The sequence below is a fragment of the Pogoniulus pusillus genome, chromosome 6 (assembly GCF_015220805.1).
Source record: "Pogoniulus pusillus isolate bPogPus1 chromosome 6, bPogPus1.pri, whole genome shotgun sequence".
Classification (NCBI taxonomy): Eukaryota; Metazoa; Chordata; class Aves; order Piciformes; family Lybiidae; genus Pogoniulus; species Pogoniulus pusillus.
Genome location: NC_087269.1, coordinates 17,252,053 through 17,276,577, shown reverse-complemented (window position 1 = coordinate 17,276,577; position 24,525 = coordinate 17,252,053). Strand labels below are relative to the sequence as shown.

Below are 24,525 nucleotides of genomic sequence, written 5' to 3'. Positions count from 1 at the left end.
AATAGAATATAGAATCAACCAGGTTGGAAGAGACCTCCAAGATCATCCAGTCCAACCTATCACCTAGCCCTATCCAGTCAACCAGACCATGGTGCTAAGTGCCTCAGCCAGTCTTATCCTGAACACCTCCAGGGACGGTGACTCCACCACCTCCCTGGGCAGCCCATTCCAATGCCAATCACTCTCTCTGGCAAGAACTTCTTCCTAACATCCAGCCTATACTTCCCGCAGCACAATATGAGACTGTGTCCCCTTGTTCTATTGCTGGTTGACTGGGAGAAGAGGCCAACCCCCATCTGGCTACAATGTCCCTTCAGGTAGTTGTAGACAGCAATGAGGTCCCCCCCTGAGCCTCCTCTTCTCCAGGCTAAACAACCTCAGCTCCCTCAGCCTCTCCTCATAGGTTTTGTGTTCCAGCCCTCTCACCAGCTTTGTTGCCCTTCTCTGGACACGTTCCAGCACCTCAATATCTCTCTTGAATTGAGGATCCCAGAGCTGGACACAGTCCTCAAGGTGTGGCCTGACCAGTGTTCAGTACAGGGCAAGAATAACCTCTCATGTCCTACTGGCCACACTGTTTCTGGTACAGGCCAGGATGCCATTGGCTCTCTTGGCCACCTGGGCACACCGCTGGCTCAGCTTCAGCCTACTATCTATCAGTACCCCCAGGTCCCTTTCTTCCTGGCTGCCTTCCAGCCACTTTGTCCCCAGCCTGTAGCGCTGCATGGGCTTGGTGTGGCCAAAGTGCAGAACCCTGCACTTGGTCTTCTTAAATCTCAGCCCGTTGGCCTCTGCCCACCCATCCAGCCTGTCTAGGTCCCTCTGCAGGGCTCTCCTACCTTCCAACAGATCAATACCTGCTCCTAGTTTGGTGGCATCTGCCACAGGACTGGGCCCAGCACTGATCCTTGGGGAACACCGCTAGTGACTGGCTGCCAACTGGATGTGGCACCATTCACCACCGCTCTCTGGGCTCTGCCATCCAGCCACTTCCTGACCCAGCACAGAGTGAATCTGTCCAAGCCATGAGCTGCCAGCTTGGCTAGGAGCTTCTTGTGGCAGACAGTGTCAAAGGGTTTGCTGAAGTCCAGGTAGACTACATCCACAGCATGCCCAGCATTCACCAGGTGGGTAACCTGATCATAAAAGGAGATCAGGTTGGTGAAACAGGACCTGCCCTTCCTAAACCTATGCTGGCTGGGCCTAATCCCTTGGCCATCCTGTAGGTGCTTTGTGATAGCACTCAAGATGACCTGCTCCATCATCTTCACTAACCCAGTAATAAAATAGATGAAGGTCATTTAAGTGTCTTTACCCTGAGGTTTCCATGTATCAATGATTTATTTGAAGTATCCACTTAAAAAAAAAAGCTACTTCACAGAAAAAGGAACCAGGATTAAAAAACAGGTACAAAAATAGACCACTTATTTACAGATAATGAAATGCTGACAAAACAATTTTCCACATCATTTTCTGCTGTATTGTAAAATGTGCTGAGAAACAGAAAAATATCTTTTCCTTGACAGAAGTCTATGCAACATACAGTACTGTAGTCTGCATGGGTATTTTTTAACCTATTTTAATCTATTAACAATTTGCAAATCACTGCATATAAAAATGGGTCAAAGACAGGACATCTGGTGTGTCAGTCTTCGAATCCAACTCTGTATATAGTGATATATAATTATACAAAGCAGGGATATGCAACTGATCTATCTTAGTTCAGTGATCTTAAAGGAAGGTTAGATTTGGGAAGAAACTGCTCAGCCATATCCTCTATTTTGTTCTTCTCCACTGTAGCTGCCGACTTGTTCTCTTTATCCTTTTTGTGACTCCTTTTGTGCTGGGATTTAAAGAAAATGCTCAATGTTAAGAGAATCCAAAGAAATTAAAGACTACTTGCTCATATATAACACAGTAAATGTTCTGAGAACAAAAAAAGTGGTACAGCTCCTGAAAAAGGTTCCTAATACTACATTTACTAAAGAAATGTACTGTAGAAATAGAGAATTTCAACAGCTGCTTTTAAAGGATCCATGACAAGTAAATACATGTTCCTTCCAAGTCAAACCAAACCTTAATAAACCAGGAGTTTACACTGATACAATGGTAAAGAAAGTGTCAAAAGGAAGTGAAAAATAACAAACTCAGCCAACCAAAACCAGTGAAGAATCAAGAACATCAGTATTTCTGTCTGGTCTGCAAGAAAATACTCTCTATCTATTCTTGCTGAATTATCTGCTGTTAACTTATCAGAAGTGGCTGTTTCTTCAGGTAAAGGTTAGCAAAGCATATTCTAAAGGATTTAAAGGAGCCATGAGACTACACTAAACAATAACAGGTGACTTTAGACTAAAACACTATTATGGAACAACTTTCCTTATGGAACAATTTTCCTTTACTCTTACACATAAATTATTCAGAATGTGTGAGTATGTTACCTGGAAAAAGGGAACGCCACCATTTTCATGGCAATCTATGGTTGTATCCAGTAAGTATTTGTCACTGGTAACTGTTTTATCCGATTCTTGCAACTCTTCCTCCTCTTCCAACAGGTCCTAAATCAGAAATAGAAGCATATGTAATGTTTGAATCTCCTAGGTGAGCCTACTAAGTATAATCAGATCTGTAAGACATGGCACTCTCATTTTTGAAAGAGAAATTATTTTCTTGGAATTACTAATGCATTCTCTTACTTTTCAAGATACTGTTTTTGTTAAAAGCTCTGAACATGTGACCAAGTACTCTGTAAAACACAAAAGCTGCAATAGCTCTAGGGTTCTAGTGAAATCTCCACAGTGGCAAGTAACTCCTAAAGATGTGAAATCTCCATTGAAGAGTCTGACTTGCCATTCATAGACTTACCTGATCCACATCATCCTCTGTTAAACTGTCTAGCACAGCATCAAGCTTGAGCTGCTTTTGCCTTAATTGCTCCAGAAGAAGTTCCCGGGGTTCTGTTCTCACAAGTGTGACTGGATAGAAGTAGTCCCTTCTTTGTGGAGTTGTCCCTTAAACAAAGATTGTATACTAAGGAAAGGCACTACTTGATCACTTTCAGCAACTGCTTTAATTACAAGGCCTCACTTTTATCTTAATTCATTATGGAAATGATGCTTTTAGTCATCATTCTTTGCACGCACCTTGAAGGTGTAAGGCTGCTAGTCACATTATGCCCCCATTAACCTTCACTTATGAATTCTGCAACACGAATTGCTTTCTCCAAGACTGTTCTGTCCCCAGTCTACTTTAAATACCTGTTGGAACATCTACTTTAAGATCTTCTTGCAGGAAACCATTAACCTGAGTCAGTCCATGCTGTGCCTCCTCATTAAGTGCCAGCTTCTGTTCCAGAAGTATCTCCTCATCAAATTTCATCTGATCAAGAAGGCTATTCAGTATTTTCTCCTCAGTAGCTTTTTGTCTACCAATATGGTCAGCAATTTCAGTTATTGCTTTACCATAGTTTTCTTCATTATTCTGAAAACAAAACAACCCAAATCAACACCAAGTTAACAGAAAAGGCAGGGTTATAGCCTGTGTAGATGTGGTGCACGATTAACAACATGACTTGAAATGAAACAACTGAGAGACCTCAGAATGAGAAGTTTCAGTGCCAGTTTTACATTCTCATTTAGAGAGCTGTCCTCAGAAAATAGTTTCTTAGAAAGTATGATCATTTCAGAATGCTAGTCATAAGAATAAAGATGATGCCACCTGGTTCAGATTAGATTATTCATGCTTCTATATACAACCCTGCACAAAATCAGGATGTCTAAGTGAAAATCCCACAAGCACTAGCAGCTTTATGCATTTGTGGAGGAAAAGAAGGGAAAATGTTACTTTTTTAGCCATTTTCATGGAAAAGAAATGCCTGAAATATTCTGTAGGTATAACAGATAAGAAGAAATCTTGAGACAGCAAATGCTTCTAACACATGTTCTTTCTGGAAGTTAGTAAAATTTTGGATTTGCCTATTTAATTACCTATTACAACACAAGAAGTAAGGAGAAGGGAGGTTTGTGATAATTTAAATAATAAAGTTTGCTTTTAAGAAGCCAGAACTAGTAGATACCTAAAAGGAATGCTTTCTTCCATCATGTTCATCTACCTGACCAACTGCATCCTGCAGTAGTCTCCCAGGGAGATGATTGGTAGATAAAGAATTAGAATGAAAGATATACACTACCAAAAAGATGTAAAAAGTCCATGGGATTAATCAAGACAATGTTACTTGAGATTGTCTGCACCTCAAGTGCAAACTTCAAGTTAAAAGAGACTCTGAAACTTTTGATCTCCCCTAACTGAACCTGCTTAAGCTAACACATCTGCTGTGATTCAAAACGGCACAATTTTGTTTTCTAAGCAAGAGAACCTTTATTCCCTTGCCAATTCTACAGCAAAAGCTTGTCTCAAAATGTATTAGACAATAAACAAATACCTTTTTTAAACACTGAAGTTGCTGTTTCTCATCATTGAAGTACAGTAGCTGCTGACTGGTAATGTCAGCTACATGAGCAGTTGTACTTTCACCCCATTTATCAATATCCTGAGACACATTTTTGAGATTGCTGAGAAGTTGCTGACAGTGGTCAGTGGATTCTTCTAGCATCATCTTGTTTTCAGCATTTATGGTTCTGAGCTCTTGACAGAAGTTATCCAAAGATGCAATAAATTTGTTGTGATTTGAAGTTGTACTGTTGACTAGGTCTGTAGTTTTCCTGTAAGAAAATATATGTAAGAGTTTAGAGATTTTAGAAGATGGATTTTAACATTCTAAATTTAAAAAATATTTGAGACTAGACCCAGTGAAGTAGTGCAGCTCTGTAAGACCAGTTAATTATAACACTGTTGCTTTGTTTAGTGGATTTAAAAACTACAACACTCTGAGCAGTAGACTTCTTAAGTCACTTAAGCTCCCACACCCCAAACAACAAAGACCCTGGATACAAATGAAAACCCAACAATTTCAGCAACACCTTAGTTACCCAGTCTACAACCGAATAAAGCATAGTGCAACAGATACAGTAATATACTTCAAGCTATGCTTTTATGGTATGAAGTTGTGAAATCCACCCATACTGAGGGTTGTTCACCATCATATTGCTCTCAAAACCATGGACTCTCATCTGCAATATGCTGAAGAGACAAGCTTGAGGAAGAGCCTTGTAGAGCTACCTTTTACACTGGGGAGAGGTGAATTATGATCTACATGCTGTGGCATAACTCAACTCTAACATAACAGGTCTTGTCCAGAAGCACATAAATATGAAGCGCATCAATTTTTGCAGTCTGCTTCACACAGTTTTATCTTGCATCACTATACACCAAAAGTAATTTGCTCCTTACAAGTGAACATTCTCTTGCACAGCAGTGATGGTGGTCTTCAAGCTTCCATTTTTAGTAAGTACATTGGTTAAGTTCCTCTGAGTCTCCTGAGTAAACATGTCAAGCTGGCTTTGTAGGGAGGACATTAATTCACCTGCACTCTATGAAGAAAACACATTTCACTCATATGCTGCACTTCAATATTCTTAAAAAGGTACTTGAATAATTTTGTTGAAAATGCGACAAATAAAAGAGCTTTGCCATTCTTAAGCTGGAGATATAGTTTATGTCCAGAGAAGACAGACACAATGCTTTTGGAGATACAATGTAAACACGTATATACTAGACACACACAGAGCATTACGTTTCTTAAAGCAGCCCAAGAAAAGGCTGAAAAGAATTACAGATCATATAATTGTCCTAACATTTCTGGAGCAAGTACAAAAGATTACTGGTACAAGAGCTTAAATCAAAGCAAGCAATCACATTTGGTGCTAAGAGTAACAAGAAATACTAAAGGATACCTTTGCATGTGCCAATCTCATCATTTCTGCTTCTTCTTTGAAATTCTCACAATCTTTCTGAAGCTGAGCAAAAACACTGTCTGTTTCCTCTTGTATTTTTTTCAAAGTGAGAGAAAGATCTTCAAAGAAGGTGTTTATTTCCTTTTTATGACCCTGAATCTTTGAAAAAAAAAGTTTATTTGAAGTTAGATATTTGTCTTTAGGTAAGAAATGGGTACTTTTCCCTAATGCAATTTATATAGGAATAAAGTTAAGGAAATCATCAAAAGCACAGAAGTATTGTGCATAAAAGGTGGAAAACAACATTTAGAGCAATCTGAAGTTACAGACTGACACTGTATGTGTGGATTTTCCAAAACACAAAATTCAGCACATAAGGTAAATAGGAAGACACAAATAAGAAGCAAGAACTTGTAAGCCACAGACTATTTGCTGACTGAGTTTGAAAACTAAGAGTCTTTAGACAAAGGTATCTGATATTACATTAGCTGTAACTGATGGAAGGGAAAAATTTCTCAGTCAGAAAACAGATCACCAGGAACAGAGATTTGGTTTTGACAAAAAATGGAAAAAGGAGTAAAAGAGCAAGGCTGCAGTTCTACACAAGCATCATGAAATAGACTAGAACTAAAAATTGAAATAGAACTAGGACTAAAAAGTGAAATATTTCTAGGTTGCCTGCACTTAAGGTTATCGTTAACAAGACAAAGCATTGTATTCTCCAGGGATCAAAGTGACTATGGAAAAAAGTTTGATATGTCCTTAGCAGACACTGGGAGTGTTAAGATGGTTACTTTACATTTCAAAAAGACAGGACAAACTGTATTAAAGGTATCATCAGGTACTTGTAACGTATATCTTTAAGCATCCACATTTTACCATTTTCCTGTAGCATTCAGGTGAACAGCTGAATACACCAAGCTCAGAAATAGAAAGCAAGTCTGAAAGAAAGTGCCTAAAATGCAGAACTCATGGGACAGAATAAAGGAGAAACGTCAGACCAGGAAGGAAAACACTGACGCACTGCAGAAAACAAACACCAAGGAGTCATATGCAAATAAAATAGAAGAGCACAAGGTAAAACACAAGTCGTATACATTACCTTGTCAGCCACAGCAGAGTATTTCTTCATGTTACTCTGAAACTGTGAGTTTAGTGCCAGGACAAATTCTACCATTGGCATCAAGCTATTTAAAGATCCTCCTAATCCAGATGTATGCTCCTCCTAGAAAAACAATTTTTAGAAAGGGCAAAAGTAAACTGCTCCTTCTTCTATATTCTAAAAGAAACTATTCATATACAATATCCAAGTAGCCTGCTACTGCAGTATTTGCTATAGGAGTACATTGCAGATTGTCATGGTGACATCAGAGAGTGAGTAGGCAGAGACATAATCATGGCCAAGTGCTGAAGCAGAGACAAGTAAAGAGCAACAGAAAGACTAGACAATATTTACAGAATTTCTTTTTAAGAGGAGTTTTATATTTAAGTAATACAAGAGTATGTATATTTACTAACAATTATTCTCAGCAGATCAGCTTTACATTCAAGCGACAGATCCTCATGTTGCATTATTTTTTCAGACACGTGAGAAACTTTAGTCGACACCAATTCTTTAACAGAGCCAAATGTTGCTGATACAACTGATGCAAGAATATTAGCTGCTGAAGAACTGGTAGACAGGAGTTCACCTAAGAAAAAAATAAAATTGAATCAGGACACATTATAAATTGCTTTCAAAAAAGTTCCACTGTGAGACAGGACCTCTTTTCCTGGCTCATTGCCTTACTGCCTCCCAGAACAGGAAGGCTGTTAATTGTCCCAGACACATTATTACTAGTGCAATTGTACTAATTTAAATTGCTTAAAATAAAGCCCCTTCCACTTACTGAAATAGATCTGGTTTAGGAAGTTGTTGCAAAAAATCAGGGTATACTGATAGAGCTATTACACTTACCTATAAAATGCATATAAGATGTCAACATCTGTTGCTGCTTCAAATTGTTCTCACTAACTGAATCTTGTATTTTGTTGAACAAAGCATTCATTTGTCCTGCAAACTGATTTTGGATGACAGCATTGTGTTGATCAACAGCCTTCTTACGGTCCAGTTTTGCATGGAGACCAGATACATCTTTTGTAGTTTCTTCAACTGTACTAAGTAACTATGAATTTAAGAAGTTATGTCAGTCTTTCAACAAGTCAATCACACATTGTACAAGGAATAACAACTCTAGTTCTGAGCTAAAAGGAGAAGCTACTCCCCTGGAAAGACAAGTATTTCCCTTTACATCAAATTACAATCGCTCTTACTCCTCATGTTGTCATTTATATTCTGAAATGAAAATGTTATCTTCTAGAAATCACTGATTTCGACTTTGAAAATGAAACATCCACAGTATTTAAGAAATCAAGATTATCACATTTATCACAGAGTAATATATATATAAGAAATCCTGACTGCTAACTTTTTTCTGTATGATTTGACAGTAAATATTTCTTTAGTAGTACTCAAGCAGATTTTCAGTAGCATTTCTGTAATAATTTTTTTTTATTTCTACCTCAGTGGATTCTTAATTTCGTAATCAGCATAAATAACTTCTGTCACCTATTTTCCCCTCACACAAACACCTCATAATCCCCACGTAAAAAATAAGGCATCCCCTACCAACTTTACAGGAATTTAGTAGAAAGAAATTTTCATGCTGCCCAAAGATAAGTTTTGTCACTTCAGTGTTTATCTAGCAGGATACTTGCCTCTCCTCACAAGACTGTTTTCACCAATTATGACCAATCTACACAGATCATTCTATAAAATACAGAAGGTGACAGGGCAAGTTTCCATTACTCTCTCAGTGGAAGTTATTGCACACATCTCTGTATTGTTACTATTTTTCTATCCCAGTTAATTTACTGGCCCTACCTAAGTTTCTAGTAAAGACAAACTACTTACTCTGCAAAACAACTCATAACAATAGATGCTGCAAAGCACTGGAACTGGCCTGAAGGAAATGCAGCTCCAGACCAGCCAGCATATTCAGCATTTAACTGTAACTATTACTACAGAGAAAGTACTGAATTCTTAAGTAGTTTTTCTTCACATTACAATTTATTGGAAGAGCTAAGCCTAATTTTCCATCTTTAGTTCAGGTTGTGTCACACATGCAGCAAGCTTTAACAACAATGATTTCCTTCAACAAAACTCCTGAACATTGAAAGTGACTGTTACAGTTAGGTACAGGAACTGTGACAACCTTGGTAGCTGTGCCATGGAGTTTTTGTTCAGTGTCTTCCAAAACTGAAACCACATATTCCTCCTCAGCCAGGTGAACCTTGGTTTCTTGGAGGTCTTTTTGTGTTTCTTCCAGTTCTCTCTTTTTGATCTGCAGATCTGTTTTACACTGTTCAAGTTCATTTTTACTAGCTGAGAATAGTTCAGTGATCTAAAATGGAAGACAAATATCAATAGGGCAACGATGCATTTAAGCTTGTTGGTCCCACTTTACTTATCCAATTATGCTACAATGCCACAAGGCAAGTTGCTATCTAACAATACAGTTTCTGCTGAAGGGTTCAGAGGTCTTAAACATAGACCATAAATTTGTAGTCTCTGGATTCACTGAAAATTTCACTAAGCAACATCACTTTCACTACAATAATCCCTTGATTACCTACTCAAACCAAGCAGGTGTTACAGCACAAGCAAAAAACAAAACCCTACTAAATGAACACCTCTAAGCAGATAAGATGAAATAAATCAGTAAAGCTGATTAGCTACATATTCCAGTAAATCAATATCTGCATTTCTCTTAAGCAAGAGGCTCCCATTTTCTGTTAATGAGAATATCTGTTAACTGAGGCAACACCATTTTACAAGCAGATTTTTAGTTTTTGCTGAAAACTCAAAGTAAATGAAAAGGTAAAATGACAGTCACTAAAGCAGCTTAAAAAAGTGAACATATTGCATCCTGTAACTTCATATTTCAATTTCCTTTTGACTAACTGGGGAACCTTAAGAATAAAAATTCTTCAGACTGTACTTCGCTCAAATTTTTTTCCTTCCTCTCCAAAGATGTATTTCTCCAAAAATTTAAGCCACAGTTGAGAAATGCCACTTACTCTTTTTACTTCTTCCTCCATGATGCCAATTTTGTCAATATACTCTGCAATTTGTTCTTCCTGAACTGTCAGCTTTCCATTAAGGGCTCTCAAATAAACATAAAACAAACAGATTACGGGAGGTGCCACATATAAATAAAATCTACTCTTTAGAAATTATTGCACAGACAGAAGCCTAAAGAACAAGTTAAGAGTCAGACTCTCCTATCTTCGCTTTTCTGGTGCGAACACAGATCCAAAAGCATTTCTGTGGATTGATAGGTACTAAAATCTGAAATTTCTTGTTAGTATACTATTTCATAGAAATTGTGAAGACATACTCATAATTTTCAAGGGACATATAGACTCCATTTTTCTCCCGAGCAGCTGCAAGGTCTCGCTTCAGCCGCTCAATCTCTTCAGTATATTCCTGCAAAAAGAAATGATCACATATAAACCTGAACATTTCCACTTCACTTTCAAGATTTAACTTGAGAGGTAGACAGTGTTCTATGGCAGTTTTACATAAGGACAGCAGCAAAGTAGTTCCGTTCCAAATAATTCAGCATAGCACATTTAAATTCACACCATTGGTTATATGTAGTGCATTGAAACCTCCCATTTGAAACATACTTGGTTGCACTTAAAAGCTCATAATGGGAATTACAGCTTCCTCAGTAGCAGTCAGTTACTTTATAGTGGCTCTTTGTTCATACTTACTGACAAGTTCATTTTAATTCGGGCATTTTCTAGAGAATGAAGCTGCTAGTACAGCAAGTCCAACAAAAAATAACCAGTATCATTTAGTGGCTCTCCACTAACTTGTAAACAAGTAATTTGCACACAGTCATAACTAGTAGCAATAGCCCCCAGTATCCAGATTTAGTATTTGCAGGTACTGAAACTGTTGCTATGTTACTAACGCTGTACCAGCTTAGTTTGAAAGCATTATTTTAGTGACTAAAATCATCTCAAAAGAGTACTTGTTAAAGCTTCTCCACACATCATAATTTCTGCAGAGCAGAATCTATGTCAACGAAAATCAAATCTAACCTGTAACTTCAGGTACACCTCTGTCTTACCTTAATAAGAGCTTTTTTTGTTAGCTTCTGATTAACTTCAGGCTTGTTCATGATATTTTTAGCTCTGTGGGCGTATTCTAGTGTACTCAATGTTTCCTGTGAAAAACACACATCACACTAGGTCAAGCTGAGGAGTTAACTCACATTTTTGTAACAATAGCAAAAAATACTACATTTAGAAATAGATTTTCAGACTTAAATTTACCTCAAGATTTAGAGATGCAGGAGAAATTGTGGCAATTATTGATGTTTTGGTTCGTCCACCAAGAGAGTCTTGAAGGATTCTTGTGAGTTTAGATTCCCTATATGGAACATGTGGAGCTCTTTCTACTAAAGCAGTAATAACTCTTCCTAGTGTCAGAAGAGACTGGTTGATATTTCCGGCTTCACGAGCTCTTCTGTCAACTGCCCCAGATCGACCAATGTTTTCACTTCCTGCAAGATCAACCTGAAAGATAAGAGGAAGGACATGCTTTTTTGTCTCAAATTGCCCTTAAGAATGCTTGCTCAATAGTGTTGCAAAACACAACGCACATGAACTAGCTTGTGAGCTGTTCTGAAGACACCAAGATGAAAAACGGGACTGACTTTTCTCAGAGTGATAAGTATAGTTGACATCACTTTACAAAAAACAATGATTTTTAAGGTTTTTTTAACTCTTAATGGGAAAAACACTTTAGATTTTCAAGAATCCATATTATTATAGTTTATTGCTTTAACAATGCCATCAGTGAAGTTTTGTTCAAATACTTACCAAGTTCAGTTTCCCAATTTTAACAAGTTCTTCTCCATCTACTGTGGTCTCTTTCATATGGATGGTAATCGAAAACACCGAGTGGGAACGGCTACAAAAGAACTCAGTTTCAGAATGACATCCCATTAAGACAAATGGTGTGCTTACTACATGACACTACTGCAAGTGAGGTATCCATGCTCTTTATAGGGAATGCATTTGGCCTATTAATTGGGACTTACACATTTTCAATACACTAAATTCTACCAAGTACGTTTTTCATGTGTTTATGTACAAATACAGTACTTAAAACCAGCGATGAAGGAAATGGATAACACTTGCCTCAATCTTGGTAAATTTTGACATTTTTAAAGCAAACCCAAGAGAAACTCTTTGGTTTTATTTGTGCATTCTCAACTCAGAGACATGTCAAGAAAACACGCCTGTGGATTCTTCAGTCAATACACTACAAATATTTTTACACATGTGAGATTAAGAAATTTAGTTTTGCTTTGCTTGGGCTAAGAAAAGCAGCAAGTAGTTGAATCTACCAATATTTTAAAACATTAGGTATTCTCTTTCACTCAAAACAGTAATAAAAAAATATTTTAGATTGAGTTTATTCCTTTGATTATTTTTTACATTAGAAAGCTAAAAACCTTCAATGTCAAATTACACCAGTTTTGATTATGGATAAGACAGCTCAGGCAGAATGAATTCTCCAGATTCCCTATAATTTCAGATTAAATTAGTTTTGTGTTCTAATCTGCAGCAACCAAACACCTATTCTCTTGAACCAGCAGACCCACATGCTCTATAAAATTTAAAACAAGGCATGAGCAAAGTGATTCTTGTTCACTGCAACACTGAATCACTACTTTTTCAGTGATGTATCACATCTGCAGTCCGAGAATAACAAATCAGCAATAAACAATGTTATTTCTGACCAAAGTGTCTCAACTAGATTCTGACTACATGCTGCAGATATAGGAAGAAAGCTGCATTTACATACAAAAAAGTTCCATCCCCACCTTCCACAATCCAGGTTGCAAGTTTTCATAAACTAAGGTTTGAAAAGAGGGTCTTGTGTTGAATTGTAAAAACCACATCTTAGCAGTATCCGCAAACTTCAACTTCAGTTACAAATCCTACTAAAATCATTTTCTACTGCTGGTGAGGAGAAGAAATGATACTTGGGGCTAACACCATTTTTTCATTTGGCAAATGGGATTGACAAAACCACCCCAACTACCTGTAACAGTTAGGACAAAGACAACCTACCTCTAATAAAAGCATATCAGCTAAATATCTTCTAAACATGAAAGGACTGGAGTTCTCTTTTGAAGATATGCAGCGTCTACTGCAGAGAATACTGATTCCATACTAGCACATACAGTCTATTTCAGTCACATATCTGTTAGACTTCTATCACTTGTTTCCATAGGCATGGAAAGCACTGAAAAATGTAAGTTAACTTTGAAATTGAATTACCTCAATATTCTAGATGCAGGATTAAAACCATTCTGCTATTCAAATCTCATACAGAAACAGGTGGAATGCCATGGCTACTATGCCAACTAGACACTACATGTTTAGAAGGGATTTATTAATAAAAAAATACAAACTCTAAATAAGAGGGGAAGATTAAAAAAAAATAAAAATCATGCAGACAGAAAACACTTGCCCATTTTTCAGCTGGGAAGCATTCAGGTTCTGTAATGTCTCTTCATATACCTGTTAGAATCATGATGAAGTTCTAAGCATAGCTTTCTAACTTACAAATGACAAATCTCAAGATCATGCCAGGTTTGCACTAGCTTGAACACTTGACTTCTCCACTAAGACTGTTTAAAAAAATAAGAACATAAACTTTCCCAAATGGGGAATATCTGTACCTTGAGTATGCATTCATATAAGTAGCTGCAGTTGTTCTTTTTGCTGCACCCCTTTCCAGGATTTGGTAGACTTCATTTTTGTTGTGTACAGTTATTTCTTCCAAGCCTTTAATAATTACACCTCTCTGTCAGAAGCAATGTGTGCATATTATACACCTGTCAACAATCCTGAAAGCCTTAATATTAACAGATTTTGAAAGGCAGCACTAACCTTGTTTCGAGGATCATCAAATATCTGCAGTCTTTCCCCAACATCAGGAGTAGGATTCAGAAGATCAAAAAGCTCCTCATTGTAGATTTCCAAGAGAGACACCTTCACTGAATATTCAGTACCATTCTCTGTGAGTTTTTCAAATATTTGATGCAAAGTACGGGGTATTATACCTGCTAATGGATCCTATAAATGAAAGTGAATTGTTTAATACATAATTTTACCAAAAGAGATCTGAGGTTAGGGGTGGAATTTCAGCTAAAGGGCCTATTTGACATATAAACGTGAAGACTTTAGACAAAGATCATCTTCCATGCAAAGATCAATGTATGCTTGCATTAAAGATGTAAAGCTTTGATTTTTGTAGAAATGAACAAGACTGTTAATTTACAAAGTCTTAAGTAAGATCAGCTTTAGGATTTGAAAGGCATCAGTCTTAGCCTTTTCTTTAGCCTTCTGAAACTTCTAACTTTGAACAGACCAGGAATATCTCAGGAGTGAAAATATACCTCTTCCCAAGTATATTCTTCATTGGGCGACCGCTCTCCTTCCATTGTAAAGGTCTTACCGGTACCCGTTTGGCCATAACTGTTGAGAATAAAAATAAATTAAGAAGTAAACAAGAACCTAAAATTCAAACAAAATGTCCTAATAGCAATTATTGGCTCACTTACGCAAACACCGTACAGTTGTAGCCCATAATAACTTCATCCAAAATGGGACACACAACACTCCGGTATACATCAATCTGCTTTGCCTGAGCTCCAAACACCTGTTGAGGCAAAGACAACACACACCACTTATCCTAAAGCATACCACTACACAGTACAGCAGTCAGACCATATCAGAGACATGTACTAGATTGACTGTAGAAGTCCACAATTTGACAAGCAGTTACCATATCAAACATGTAAGTCTTTCTTGATGCCTTATCTGTTGCTCCTCCAGTGCGGACACTAACTTCCTTTCTTGCTTGATCACAGTCTACAACACCATAGGAGCTTGCTTTACGTTCTGAAGCATTAAAAGGCCTAAAAAGACAAGAGTTAAGAATATCAGATTGACATAATTGAAATCAGATTGATATCATTGCTAACAAGAACAAAAAGCAACAAAGCAGTAAAATCACTCAGTTTAAGGATCCAGAAGAGTATAACTGCCTAAAAAGACCATAAAGGTTTTAACTTAAATGTGTTTAATAATTAAGGAGAAAAAGATGTACCAATTCATCAGTTTCCAGACCTTGTTTCTCCTGCCCACTGCAGGACAACCCAAGAGTCCATAGATTTTAGTTTGTTTACATATGTATTTTTTAGCAAGTCCATAAACACTTTAAAGATCGTTTAGATGCTCAGATTAGAAAATGTTCAATTACATGGGGACAGAACATTAAGCATATCCAATAGTATAAAGAAGAGCCTTTAAAAACAGGAAAAACTTTTATATAAAAAGGCAACAACGAATCAAATAAAAAATTTCAGTTTTCGTTTACAACCAATGAAGCCTTCATCTTGCACTGATGACAACACTCTAAAGCACCAAAAACACTAACGGATCCTGCTAATAGCAAAACAGTAAACAGCACCATCAAAATCTTTAAAATGCTGACGCTTTGAACAGCATTTGTGAATTCTGAGTAGAATTTAATAAGACAGACAAGACTTCATATTTTGATGGGAGGGAAGGGCGCATACTTTTTTACTCTAAGTTTTAACTAAAATTTTAGGGAGGTATAAGAAAAGTTTAGAAACATCACAGTGAGAGTTTTGTTTCATTGTTACTTTAAGCCTGGTGCACACAACTTCAGTTTGCAACAATTTATCCCAAAAAACATGGAAATGAGCATGGGCTGAAAACTAAAAGCATGAAATGCTAATTCATTACTCTTTTAGTATTGCTACTGCACTGAATCTCCATGATCTACCTCTATAGTTAACCTGAACAGGCAACAGTAAAAATAGAACTTCTACAAACTTAGTAATATCCAAAATACTTCCACAATGTGGGCACCTCAGATGCTTGTAAAATTACAATGTAAATAAATAAATAATACTATGAGCACATGGCATCTTGAGTTAACCATTGTGGCCAGCATTTCTTCCTCCACACAGCCCTGAGGCTGAAGTTTTAAATTCTAAACAGACCACTAGACACTTTGGTGACGCTACACTGATTGGTGACAATAGATCTCATTCACAGGAGCAAGTTATGGCATTCCTTTTGTGACTTTTAAAAGAGCAGGAGGCTGAACAATTAACATATTCTGCTTTGTACTGATCTAAGTGAACGAGTCAAATGAAGAAGCCTTCTGCTGAAACTGCCCACAACTTTGATTACTAGAACAATTCAGCCAGGCTGGAGCATACTTGCAAATCATCGCTGTGAGGCATTAGACAAGCAACAATTTAATATGCCATCATGACATTTGATCATAGGTTTATCCTCATGGGTATGAAGTATATTAACAACAAGGCATGTATTTCAAGTTTTCAAATTCATGTTTTATTGAAGTGCAGAAAATGTTTTGTTTTTTTTAAAAAAAGGTTTTTTTATAAGCTCAGACACATCAGGGTTTGGAAATACAATTGCATCCATCTGCTTGTCTTTATTGTAAAGACAATTTGACGCAGAAGAAACAACAAGCTAGAAAGTTTTCAGGTATTTGGAACTCCATCTTGATGTGAGAAATATATATTTGATCAATTAGTGGCAAGAGGCCCCAGACAGGGAGGAAGGGGGGGTTTGAATGGAGCTGCACTCCTCCTTGCACAACCATCACAAAAGCATACACTTGGCTTAAGATAGCAGCAATAAATAATTAGAAGCTAGAAAGCTTGGTGGAGGAGTGAGGCAGGTGGAAGAGACAGCCTTTGTGCATGAGCAAACAGAGGACTAGCTTGGAGTTCACGGAGCGGACACTTGAGGAAGACCCCTTACTTCATCCCTGAAGACCACCAGAGGGACCACCAAGTAAATAGAGACATGCGTGGAAGAGACACCTCCCATTCTTAGAACTGATAAGCAAACCCCCACCTTCTCTTAGAATTAGTAATGAATATGTAATAGAATAGGGTATAAAAAGAGAAAACTGAAGACAAAAGGTGTGCGTTAGGGTAGAGCAGAGTCTCCCCCGCGCACCCAGGCCTGTACATTGCTTGATTCCTGCAACTCTATTAAAGCCTTATTTTGCATGAACGCCAAGTTTATGCCTGATATTTATAACATTGACATATGTCTGAATTGCAATAAAAGTAAAACACTACATCATGGACAATCCTGATACTGCAGTCACACTGAGCACTAAAACACAAGCCAATACTTAAGTAATGCTATTCCAGAACAACTGAGACTAATCAAAGAAAATTACTGCTCTTTACACCATTTTAAACAAAATTGCTTCAATAAAAGTTATTGTTTTGATTTACACCAATATTTTCACCAATCTCATAATATGTTTTAGCAGATTTTTAGTTGTTGCAAAAAGTAAGAGAAAGTAGCTTTTAATTTCTACTGCGCATCTGTGAAACTAGAGCTTCCAAGCCTAAAAATGTGATTGCAAAAGGAATTATAACATTTACACTTTGGCTCAGAAAACACCAGAACAACTTCCAGAAATATTCTGAATGCTCATCTTAACTCACCAGCTGTATCACAGTTCTAATAAGCAACATAAGAACATTTATGATGCAGTACTAGTAAATGTCTTTAGTCACCTCAAAATTACCAAGATAATCTAATTTTACAGTGTTAAATCTGTCATACAAAAATAACCCAAACAAAGCACCTCTATCAATCAAAGTAGTTAACCACTAACATTTACTAAGTTGATCCTCGTAGTTTTCGTCAGAATTCAGGAAGTCTGATCACTGAAGTTATACCAAAGACATATGAAAATGAATGTAGCAAAAATTTTATTAGCTGTTTGTCCTGTGTTGGGGTGGATCCTTGCCCCAGTAAAATAAACTCAATACAACATGGATTTTTTTGGAAAGCCAGAGAAAAATGAAATTGTATTTCTTATAGTTTAAATACAATAGTATAAGGAGAATAAACTGCTAGAGAAATATAATAACCTTAGTGAAGATGGGGAAGGGGTCAAGCATCGGCAAAGAAGCAAAAGCAGCAGCAGCCATAACAACATCAGGGGAAGATAGCAGCTGATGAAGCTGAAGCAGCAGAAGCAGCAAAGGGAAAGTACAAGCTATGCTTCCAGATACAAAACTCTTGATGTTCCAATGAAATTATATTAACATCCATTGTTGCCATTATATGGTCTATCCCTACAATGTTCACTTTTCCACTTAAAGCTTCTACTTCTAAGTTTCTCTGTTCCAAATATTTTTAGGTCTGAGCTACAAATCTAGCCTAAACAGCCACAATCTATCCCTTTAATATAATTCCCATTGGAGCATCAAGTCATTCCATCTAATTAGGGAGAACATCAGTGTCATGGAAGGTAGTCATCCAGGCTTCAGGCATTTTTCTCCAATTCCTGGTCACTCATGTCCTCATTTCCATCTGTCTCAGGCATTGGTTAGCTCAAAGATTTTCAGGAAACAATCAGAAGTTCTCTTCAGTGAATGGGATGAAGCAGGATTCTTGGCACTCATAGGGTTCATGCTCATGGATGGTGGGATTTTCATGGGTTTTATGGGCACCACCATTATCTGCAAAAGAACTCATAACAATTTACATCTACATTCTCTCTGCTAATGCCAAGTTCCTTTGTGGAATACATTTTATTTCACCATTCTTTTGCATAACCCAGTATGTATGACCAGGTCCTTCGGCAGAAAACACCCCTCGGACAGGCGTAGCCTCCCCTGAAGGGGAAAATACCCAAACAGACTTCCCCAGCAAAACCTTTTCACAAATGACAGGAACCTTGTCACCTTCTACCTTTTGTAACCCATGTGAATGAGCTAGACCTGCTTGCTTAGCAGAACCTCTACTGTTCACTACCCAGGTAGCTTGGGCTAGATGTTTTTCCCAATTCTTTAAAGTTCCTCCCCACATTGCTTTTAAAGTTTTTAGCAAACCGTTGTAACATTCAATTTTGCTTGAGGCAGGTGTGTAATAGCGGATGTGGTATATCCACTCAATGCCATGCTCCTTGGCCCAAGTTTTTATGAGGTTCTTAAAATGAGTGCCATTATCTGATTCAATTCACTCTGGAGTGCCATGTCACAACATGATTGTCTTTCCAAGCTGAGAATGGTGTTAGGTGCAGTAGCATGGGAAACTGGATAGGCTTCCAGGCATCTGGTGCTTGCTTCTACCACAGTCAACACATATTGCTTTCCAGACTGAGAACAAGGTAGAGCGATGTAATCAATCTGCCACGCTTCACTGTATCTGTACTTCGCCCATCACTCACCATATCACAAGGGCTTCAGACACTTTTGTTTAATAGCAGCACACATATCACAGTTGTGTACAACTTGCATTATAGTGTCCACAGATATGTCAAATGCTTTATCCTGTGCCCATTGGTAGGCAGCATCTCTACCTTGATGTCCCAAGGAACTGTGGGCCCATCAGGTTATGAACAGTTTGTCTCAGTGTTCCCAGTCTAAATCCAAGTTACAGTTCACATCTGTTTGAAACACCTTGGCAGCCAAGTCTGCCTGATGGTTGTGTTGATACTCATCAGTAGCTTTACTCTTGGGCATGTTGTGCTCTTACAGGTACTTTCTCTAGACAGGTAGCAATGTACTGCCATAAGTCAGCAGCCCACATTGGCTTTCCTTTCCATTACCATCCACCTAGACCAGGTAACACTGGTTGTGTGATGCGGTGAGGACCCCTTTCCTTTAAACATCAAGTTTAAAACTGGTAATCTGGGAGCCAAAAGAAGTTGAGAGTCTGTTCCAATTACTTCAGAAGCAGCTTTTACTCCTTCCTAAGCAGCAAAGATCTCTTTCTCTATTGGCATATAGTTTGCTTCTCTATGTCCTCTACTCCAGAAACCAAGTGGTTGGCCACGTGTTTCTCCTGGGGCTCTTTGCAATAGGCACCAGGTTAGACCACTATCACTTGCAGCCACGTATAGAATGTTCTTAATGTCCAGGCCAGTTCGAACAGGTCCCAAACACATTGCATGAACTACTTCCTGCTATAATTGATTAAAGGCTGCTTCTTGTTCAGGTCCCCACCTAAAGCTGTTCCTCTTTCAAGTCACATAATACAAAGATTTTACAATTTGGCTGTATCCAGGGACGTGCAGCCTCCAAAATCCAACTGTGACTAAGAAAGATAATGTATCCTTCTTATGTGTGGGATTTGCTATGGCAGAAACGTTATCACATCCATCAGAATGTGGCAACGACCATCTTGCCAAGGAATTCCCAGAAATTGGATCTCTCTAGCAGGTCCTTTCACCTTGTCTCACTTCATGGTGAAACCTGCCTTCAGAGGAATGTCAACTATCTTGTTGTCTTTCTCAAAAACTTCTTGCACTGTGTTCCCCCAGACAACGATGTCATCAATGAACTACAGGTGCTCTGAAGCTCCATCTTTATCCAATGCATCATGGATCACAGCATGACAGATCATTGAGCTGTGCATCCACCCCTGGGGCAAACAGTTAAATTTATACTGAATCCCCTCCAGGTGAAAGCAAACTGAGGCTTGCATTGCTCTGCTACTGGAATAGAGAAGAAAGCATTAGTGACATCTATGGTTGCATACCATTTGGCCTCCTTGGATTCCAGCTCATACTGGAGTTCTAACATGCCTGGCACAGCAGTACTTATGGACAGTTACTTCATTTAGGCCACAGAACTCAACTGCCAATTGCCATTCTCCATTTGCCTTTTGTACAGGCCATATTGGACTGTTGAAAGATGAATGGGTTTTTTTTAATGATGTCTTGCCGCTCCAGATGGCAAATCGGATCATATATGGGCTATTAAGTCATAGTTTGTTCTATACTGCCTAGGATGTACAGTTTGAGTGGCAATTGGCAACTTCACATCCTCGATATTATGTTGTCCCACAACTGCAGACTTGAGAGCTCAGGCCTAACAGACAACTTCAATCTGTCTCCAACAGCTTCTACAGTTGCTATTCCAAAAGCCCATGTATAACCGCTGGGATCTTTGAAGCGCCTTTCTCTCAAAAGGTCAATTCTCAAAATGCAAGGTGCATTTGGACCTGTTACAATGGCAAGTCTTCCTCAATGACTTTGAGTTAAACCTATCTCTGCCTCCAACCTCATCAGTGGTCTTCATGTCCTACACCAACTGGGATATGGAGGTTTTAAATTCTTCCTTGAGTTGTTTCATGACATCTTTTATTTCTTTGGCCATAGTATTTATAGCTGGCACCATGGCATTAAATATGGCTGTCCTCCATCCACCTCATCTGATCAGCAAACTCACCAACAGTCAGAGGAGTTTTTCATCTTTTCCCACCATTTTCCTTGCCATATTAGAAGGGCATAATTAGAAGGAGCAAGTTGAATAAGTTTCTTTAGGAGAGCATGGCTCACAGGTATCTCATCAGGGTTCCTCTGTTACACAGTCTCCGTAGATTAGCTCTCTTGTGGCCATCTCTCGCAAACACTGAACCCCCCATTCAACCATATTCCAGCGTAAAGGCCTCCAGGGTAAATCTCATCCCTGTTGGGATACCATAGTACCACAGCTGTCAATACACATGATCAGAGGTTAGAATTGCCACCGAGATGTCTTACATGCTTATCTATGCCATTATCTCTTGAAAAAACTCCCAACTGCCTCACTGTCAGAGGGTTTATTTCTACAGTACCCATACCTCCATCCCAACATCTGTTTAACCAACTCATCAACAGTTCTCGCTCTTTCTGGGCATAATCTTGTCTAATATGCCTGACCTCCTTCCTTCGTAACGACACTTTGTTCTCGTCATCACTATCATACATTTCCTGAGTATATTCCCTTGGCTATAGCCTTTCCATTCCTTTTACCCACAGGGGTACTAGCCTTCACACCAGCAGATGCATCCTCTCGTGGATCCTCTTCCCTTTGCTTCGTAAGTTGAGCAAACTTCTGAAACTCCTCAACAGCAGCAAAAGGGTTCCTAACAGTTCCCTCCTTGGAATTATCCTGCTCTGGTTTATCCCCATCGTCATTTTAGCTATCTCAACCCCCAATACTAGCTGCCATTCTTTTCCTTGTTTTAATTGGAGCAAGGGAGATCTTAACTCTTCCATTCGAATTTCTGAACTTCTTTGCTTAACGTAAACCGTGTCCTAATCTGGGAAGTGCCTTAACAGAATTTAAGTCTGTTTTGTCTGCCTGGGTCTGTTCCTACATGGTCGTGGAATTGGGACTGCGGCAGAGCAGCAGCAGCAGCCGCCGGTTCGGCAGAAACAAGTGGGGCTAAAACAGGAGCAGCGGAATCAGTAGGCTCACCCTCCCAGGACTCGCCGCACCCTTCGGCACCGCTTCCGGTCCCTGGGTTGCAGGCGAAAGAACCTTTGTCTCAGCAACTCCTCTCCCACTGATCAAAACGTTCGAGCCACATTTTTAGCACACAAGCTTCTCAACTTTATCCTTCCGACGGAGTTTGCCGTAGCCCACACCGTTTGCAACCAAATCCGGCGCCGCCGCCGCAGCCCTTGTGACTGTACTCCCGCAGGGGTTCCACCGCTTCTACCCTTACTTTCCTCCGTTCTACTCGGTACCAACGGGAACCAGATAGTTTCCTGACACCACGCTTTATGGTCAGAAGGGTAAGCGGTACGTCCAACTACTTTTTCCTCTTTAAAAGGTCCCAAGGCAGGACGTTTTGCTGCTCCCTAAGCAATCTGTCCGCCCGGTGTCGTGGCCTTCCCTTCGACACTTCTGTTGCGGACTGTGTCTTTTAACCCCCCTCTCCCTGCTACTGCCTCCTGAGAAGGCAAGGAGCTTACTCGTAGCCTGTTTATTCCTGCATTTCTCTCTTCTCCAATCTACAATCAGACCTACAGTAGTAGCCAGAAACATCAAATTCAATCATACTAGGCAAGCCATTGGATAACTCGGCTCTCCCAAATAACTCTTAGTCTCTGGCACAAGCATAACATAGGGCATACCCTCAGCTACATTCCTAAACCCTAAAACACCCATAACAAAAGTTCCACCTTTTTAACACACCTTTTACCCAGTTCCAAACCATCTTAGCAAAAATGGAGCACACATGACACTGCACCATGGTAGTAAAGCACTGCTAAAGAGATAAGGTCAAAACTAAAGCAATAATGGGCCAGAATATACCAAATTCATTTTTCCTCGACTTCCTTACCCTGATCATCAATAAAAAATACCCCAACAAACCAAGATCATGACCCACGTTTGGGAAAGCGCCAAAATTCATGTCCTGGGATAGGGTAGATTCTTGCCCCGCTAAACTCACTACAACACGGATTTTTTTGGTAAGACAGGGAAAAATGAAATAGTATTTCTCATAGTTTAAATATAACAGCATATGAAGAATAAACTACTAGAGAAATATAATAACCTTAGCAGAGATGGGGAAGGAGTCAAGCAGCGGCGATGCAGCAAAAGCAGCAGCAGCCAAAACAGTATCGGGGGAAGACAGCAGCGGATGCAGCTGAAGCAGCAAGGAGGAAGGTACAAGCTATGCTTTCAGACTTAAAGCTCTTGATGCTCCAATGAAATTATATTAACTTATCCATCGTTGCCATTATATGGCCTATCCCTACAGTGTTTACTTCTCCACTCACAGTTTCTAAGTTTCTCTGCTCCAGATATTTTTATAACTGAGCTAGAAATCTAGCTCAATCGGCCACACTGTTAAATCGCTGCGGCTTCCCACAGGAGTTCACGTCACATAAAAATCGTTCGCGTTTTTGTCATTTTGAGGATCAGTCACACTACCTTTTACGTAGCTCATTTTAACCTTTCTACGTCACCTTATACTGGATGAACACTGAATCAAGTTGGGAAATGGCATCTTTTTAAATTGCAAGAGATTATTGGTCGCCCCATTGCTTTAGCGGACGTGCTGATTACCTCTGCTGGCTACAAGGGCTCAGCCTCGGAGAGGAGTTTTAAAGCACAGTAACGAACGTCATTTGGATGTAACGGCACGCTCTTTACCTAGAGCCGCAGAATTAACGGCGCCCCGTTAGCACCCCATCACGAGACGGCCTCTCCGAGCACAGCAAACGTTTCATACCGAAGTCCTGGAGAAGACTTACGAGGAAACATCTCAGCGGCTCCCCGCAGACGCCTGCTGCGGACTAACCTCCAACGTTCGCCCGGGACGGTCCGACACACCTACCTGCACCGCACCACCACCTGGATGTTCTTGCTCTTCTCCTCCTTCTTAGCGCCACTGCCTCCCTGGAAGCTGAGGGAAGCCATGGCAGGCCTCGAAGCAAATCCTGCCAACGGGAGAGAGGCACAGCGTTGTTCTACGGCGCCTTAGGCCAACCTGAAACCCGTCACCCGCCTCAGCCGCCGCCGCGCTCCGAGAGTGGCGCGCGCGCTCCGCCACCACTTCGAACCACGCACCGCCCCCCAGCCCGGCCAATCAGCAGGCGCGCACAAGGCATCATGGGAGCCATGTTCAAACGCCGACGATGCGCGCGCGCAGCGGGTGCCGGGCACCTTCCCGTCCTGCCGCCAGCGCGATGCCTGCCGGGGGCTGCAGTAGTCGCCGTCAC

At 39.5% G+C, this 24,525-nt stretch overlaps 1 protein-coding gene across 1 annotated transcript; it reads right to left on the bottom strand.

Moving 5' to 3' along the window:
• Positions 1–1,317: 1,317 nt before the first annotated feature.
• KIF11 (kinesin family member 11) lies at positions 1,318–24,285 on the bottom strand. The gene is made up of 22 exons (XM_064144694.1): positions 24,141–24,285; positions 14,770–14,902; positions 14,546–14,643; positions 14,381–14,459; positions 13,872–14,057; positions 13,661–13,785; positions 11,787–11,877; positions 11,238–11,480; positions 11,033–11,128; positions 10,292–10,380; positions 9,972–10,059; positions 9,107–9,295; positions 7,810–8,017; positions 7,371–7,543; positions 6,955–7,077; positions 5,853–6,011; positions 5,350–5,489; positions 4,442–4,721; positions 3,258–3,480; positions 2,866–3,011; positions 2,442–2,558; positions 1,318–1,843 (listed from the first exon to the last, which is right to left on the bottom strand). Exons 1-22 carry the CDS (start codon positions 24,221–24,223, stop codon positions 1,718–1,720), a joined length of 3,195 nt encoding a protein of 1,064 aa, XP_064000764.1. The 5' UTR covers positions 24,224–24,285; the 3' UTR covers positions 1,318–1,717.
• Positions 24,286–24,525: the final 240 nt, after the last annotated feature.

Excerpts from the sequence above, each read along its gene's own strand:
- KIF11 (XM_064144694.1), bottom strand. The coding sequence starts at position 24,223 with ATGGCTTCCCTCAGCTTCCAGGGAGGCAGTGGCGCTAAGAAGGAGGAG. Across the intron at positions 7,544-7,809 it reads ATCTTATATGCATTTTATAG|GTGAACTCCTGTCTACCAGT; the intron begins GTAAGTGTAATA and ends TTTTTTTCTTAG. Across the intron at positions 6,012-6,954 it reads ACTCTGCTGTGGCTGACAAG|ATTCAGGGTCATAAAAAGGA; the intron begins GTAATGTATACG and ends TTTTTTTCAAAG.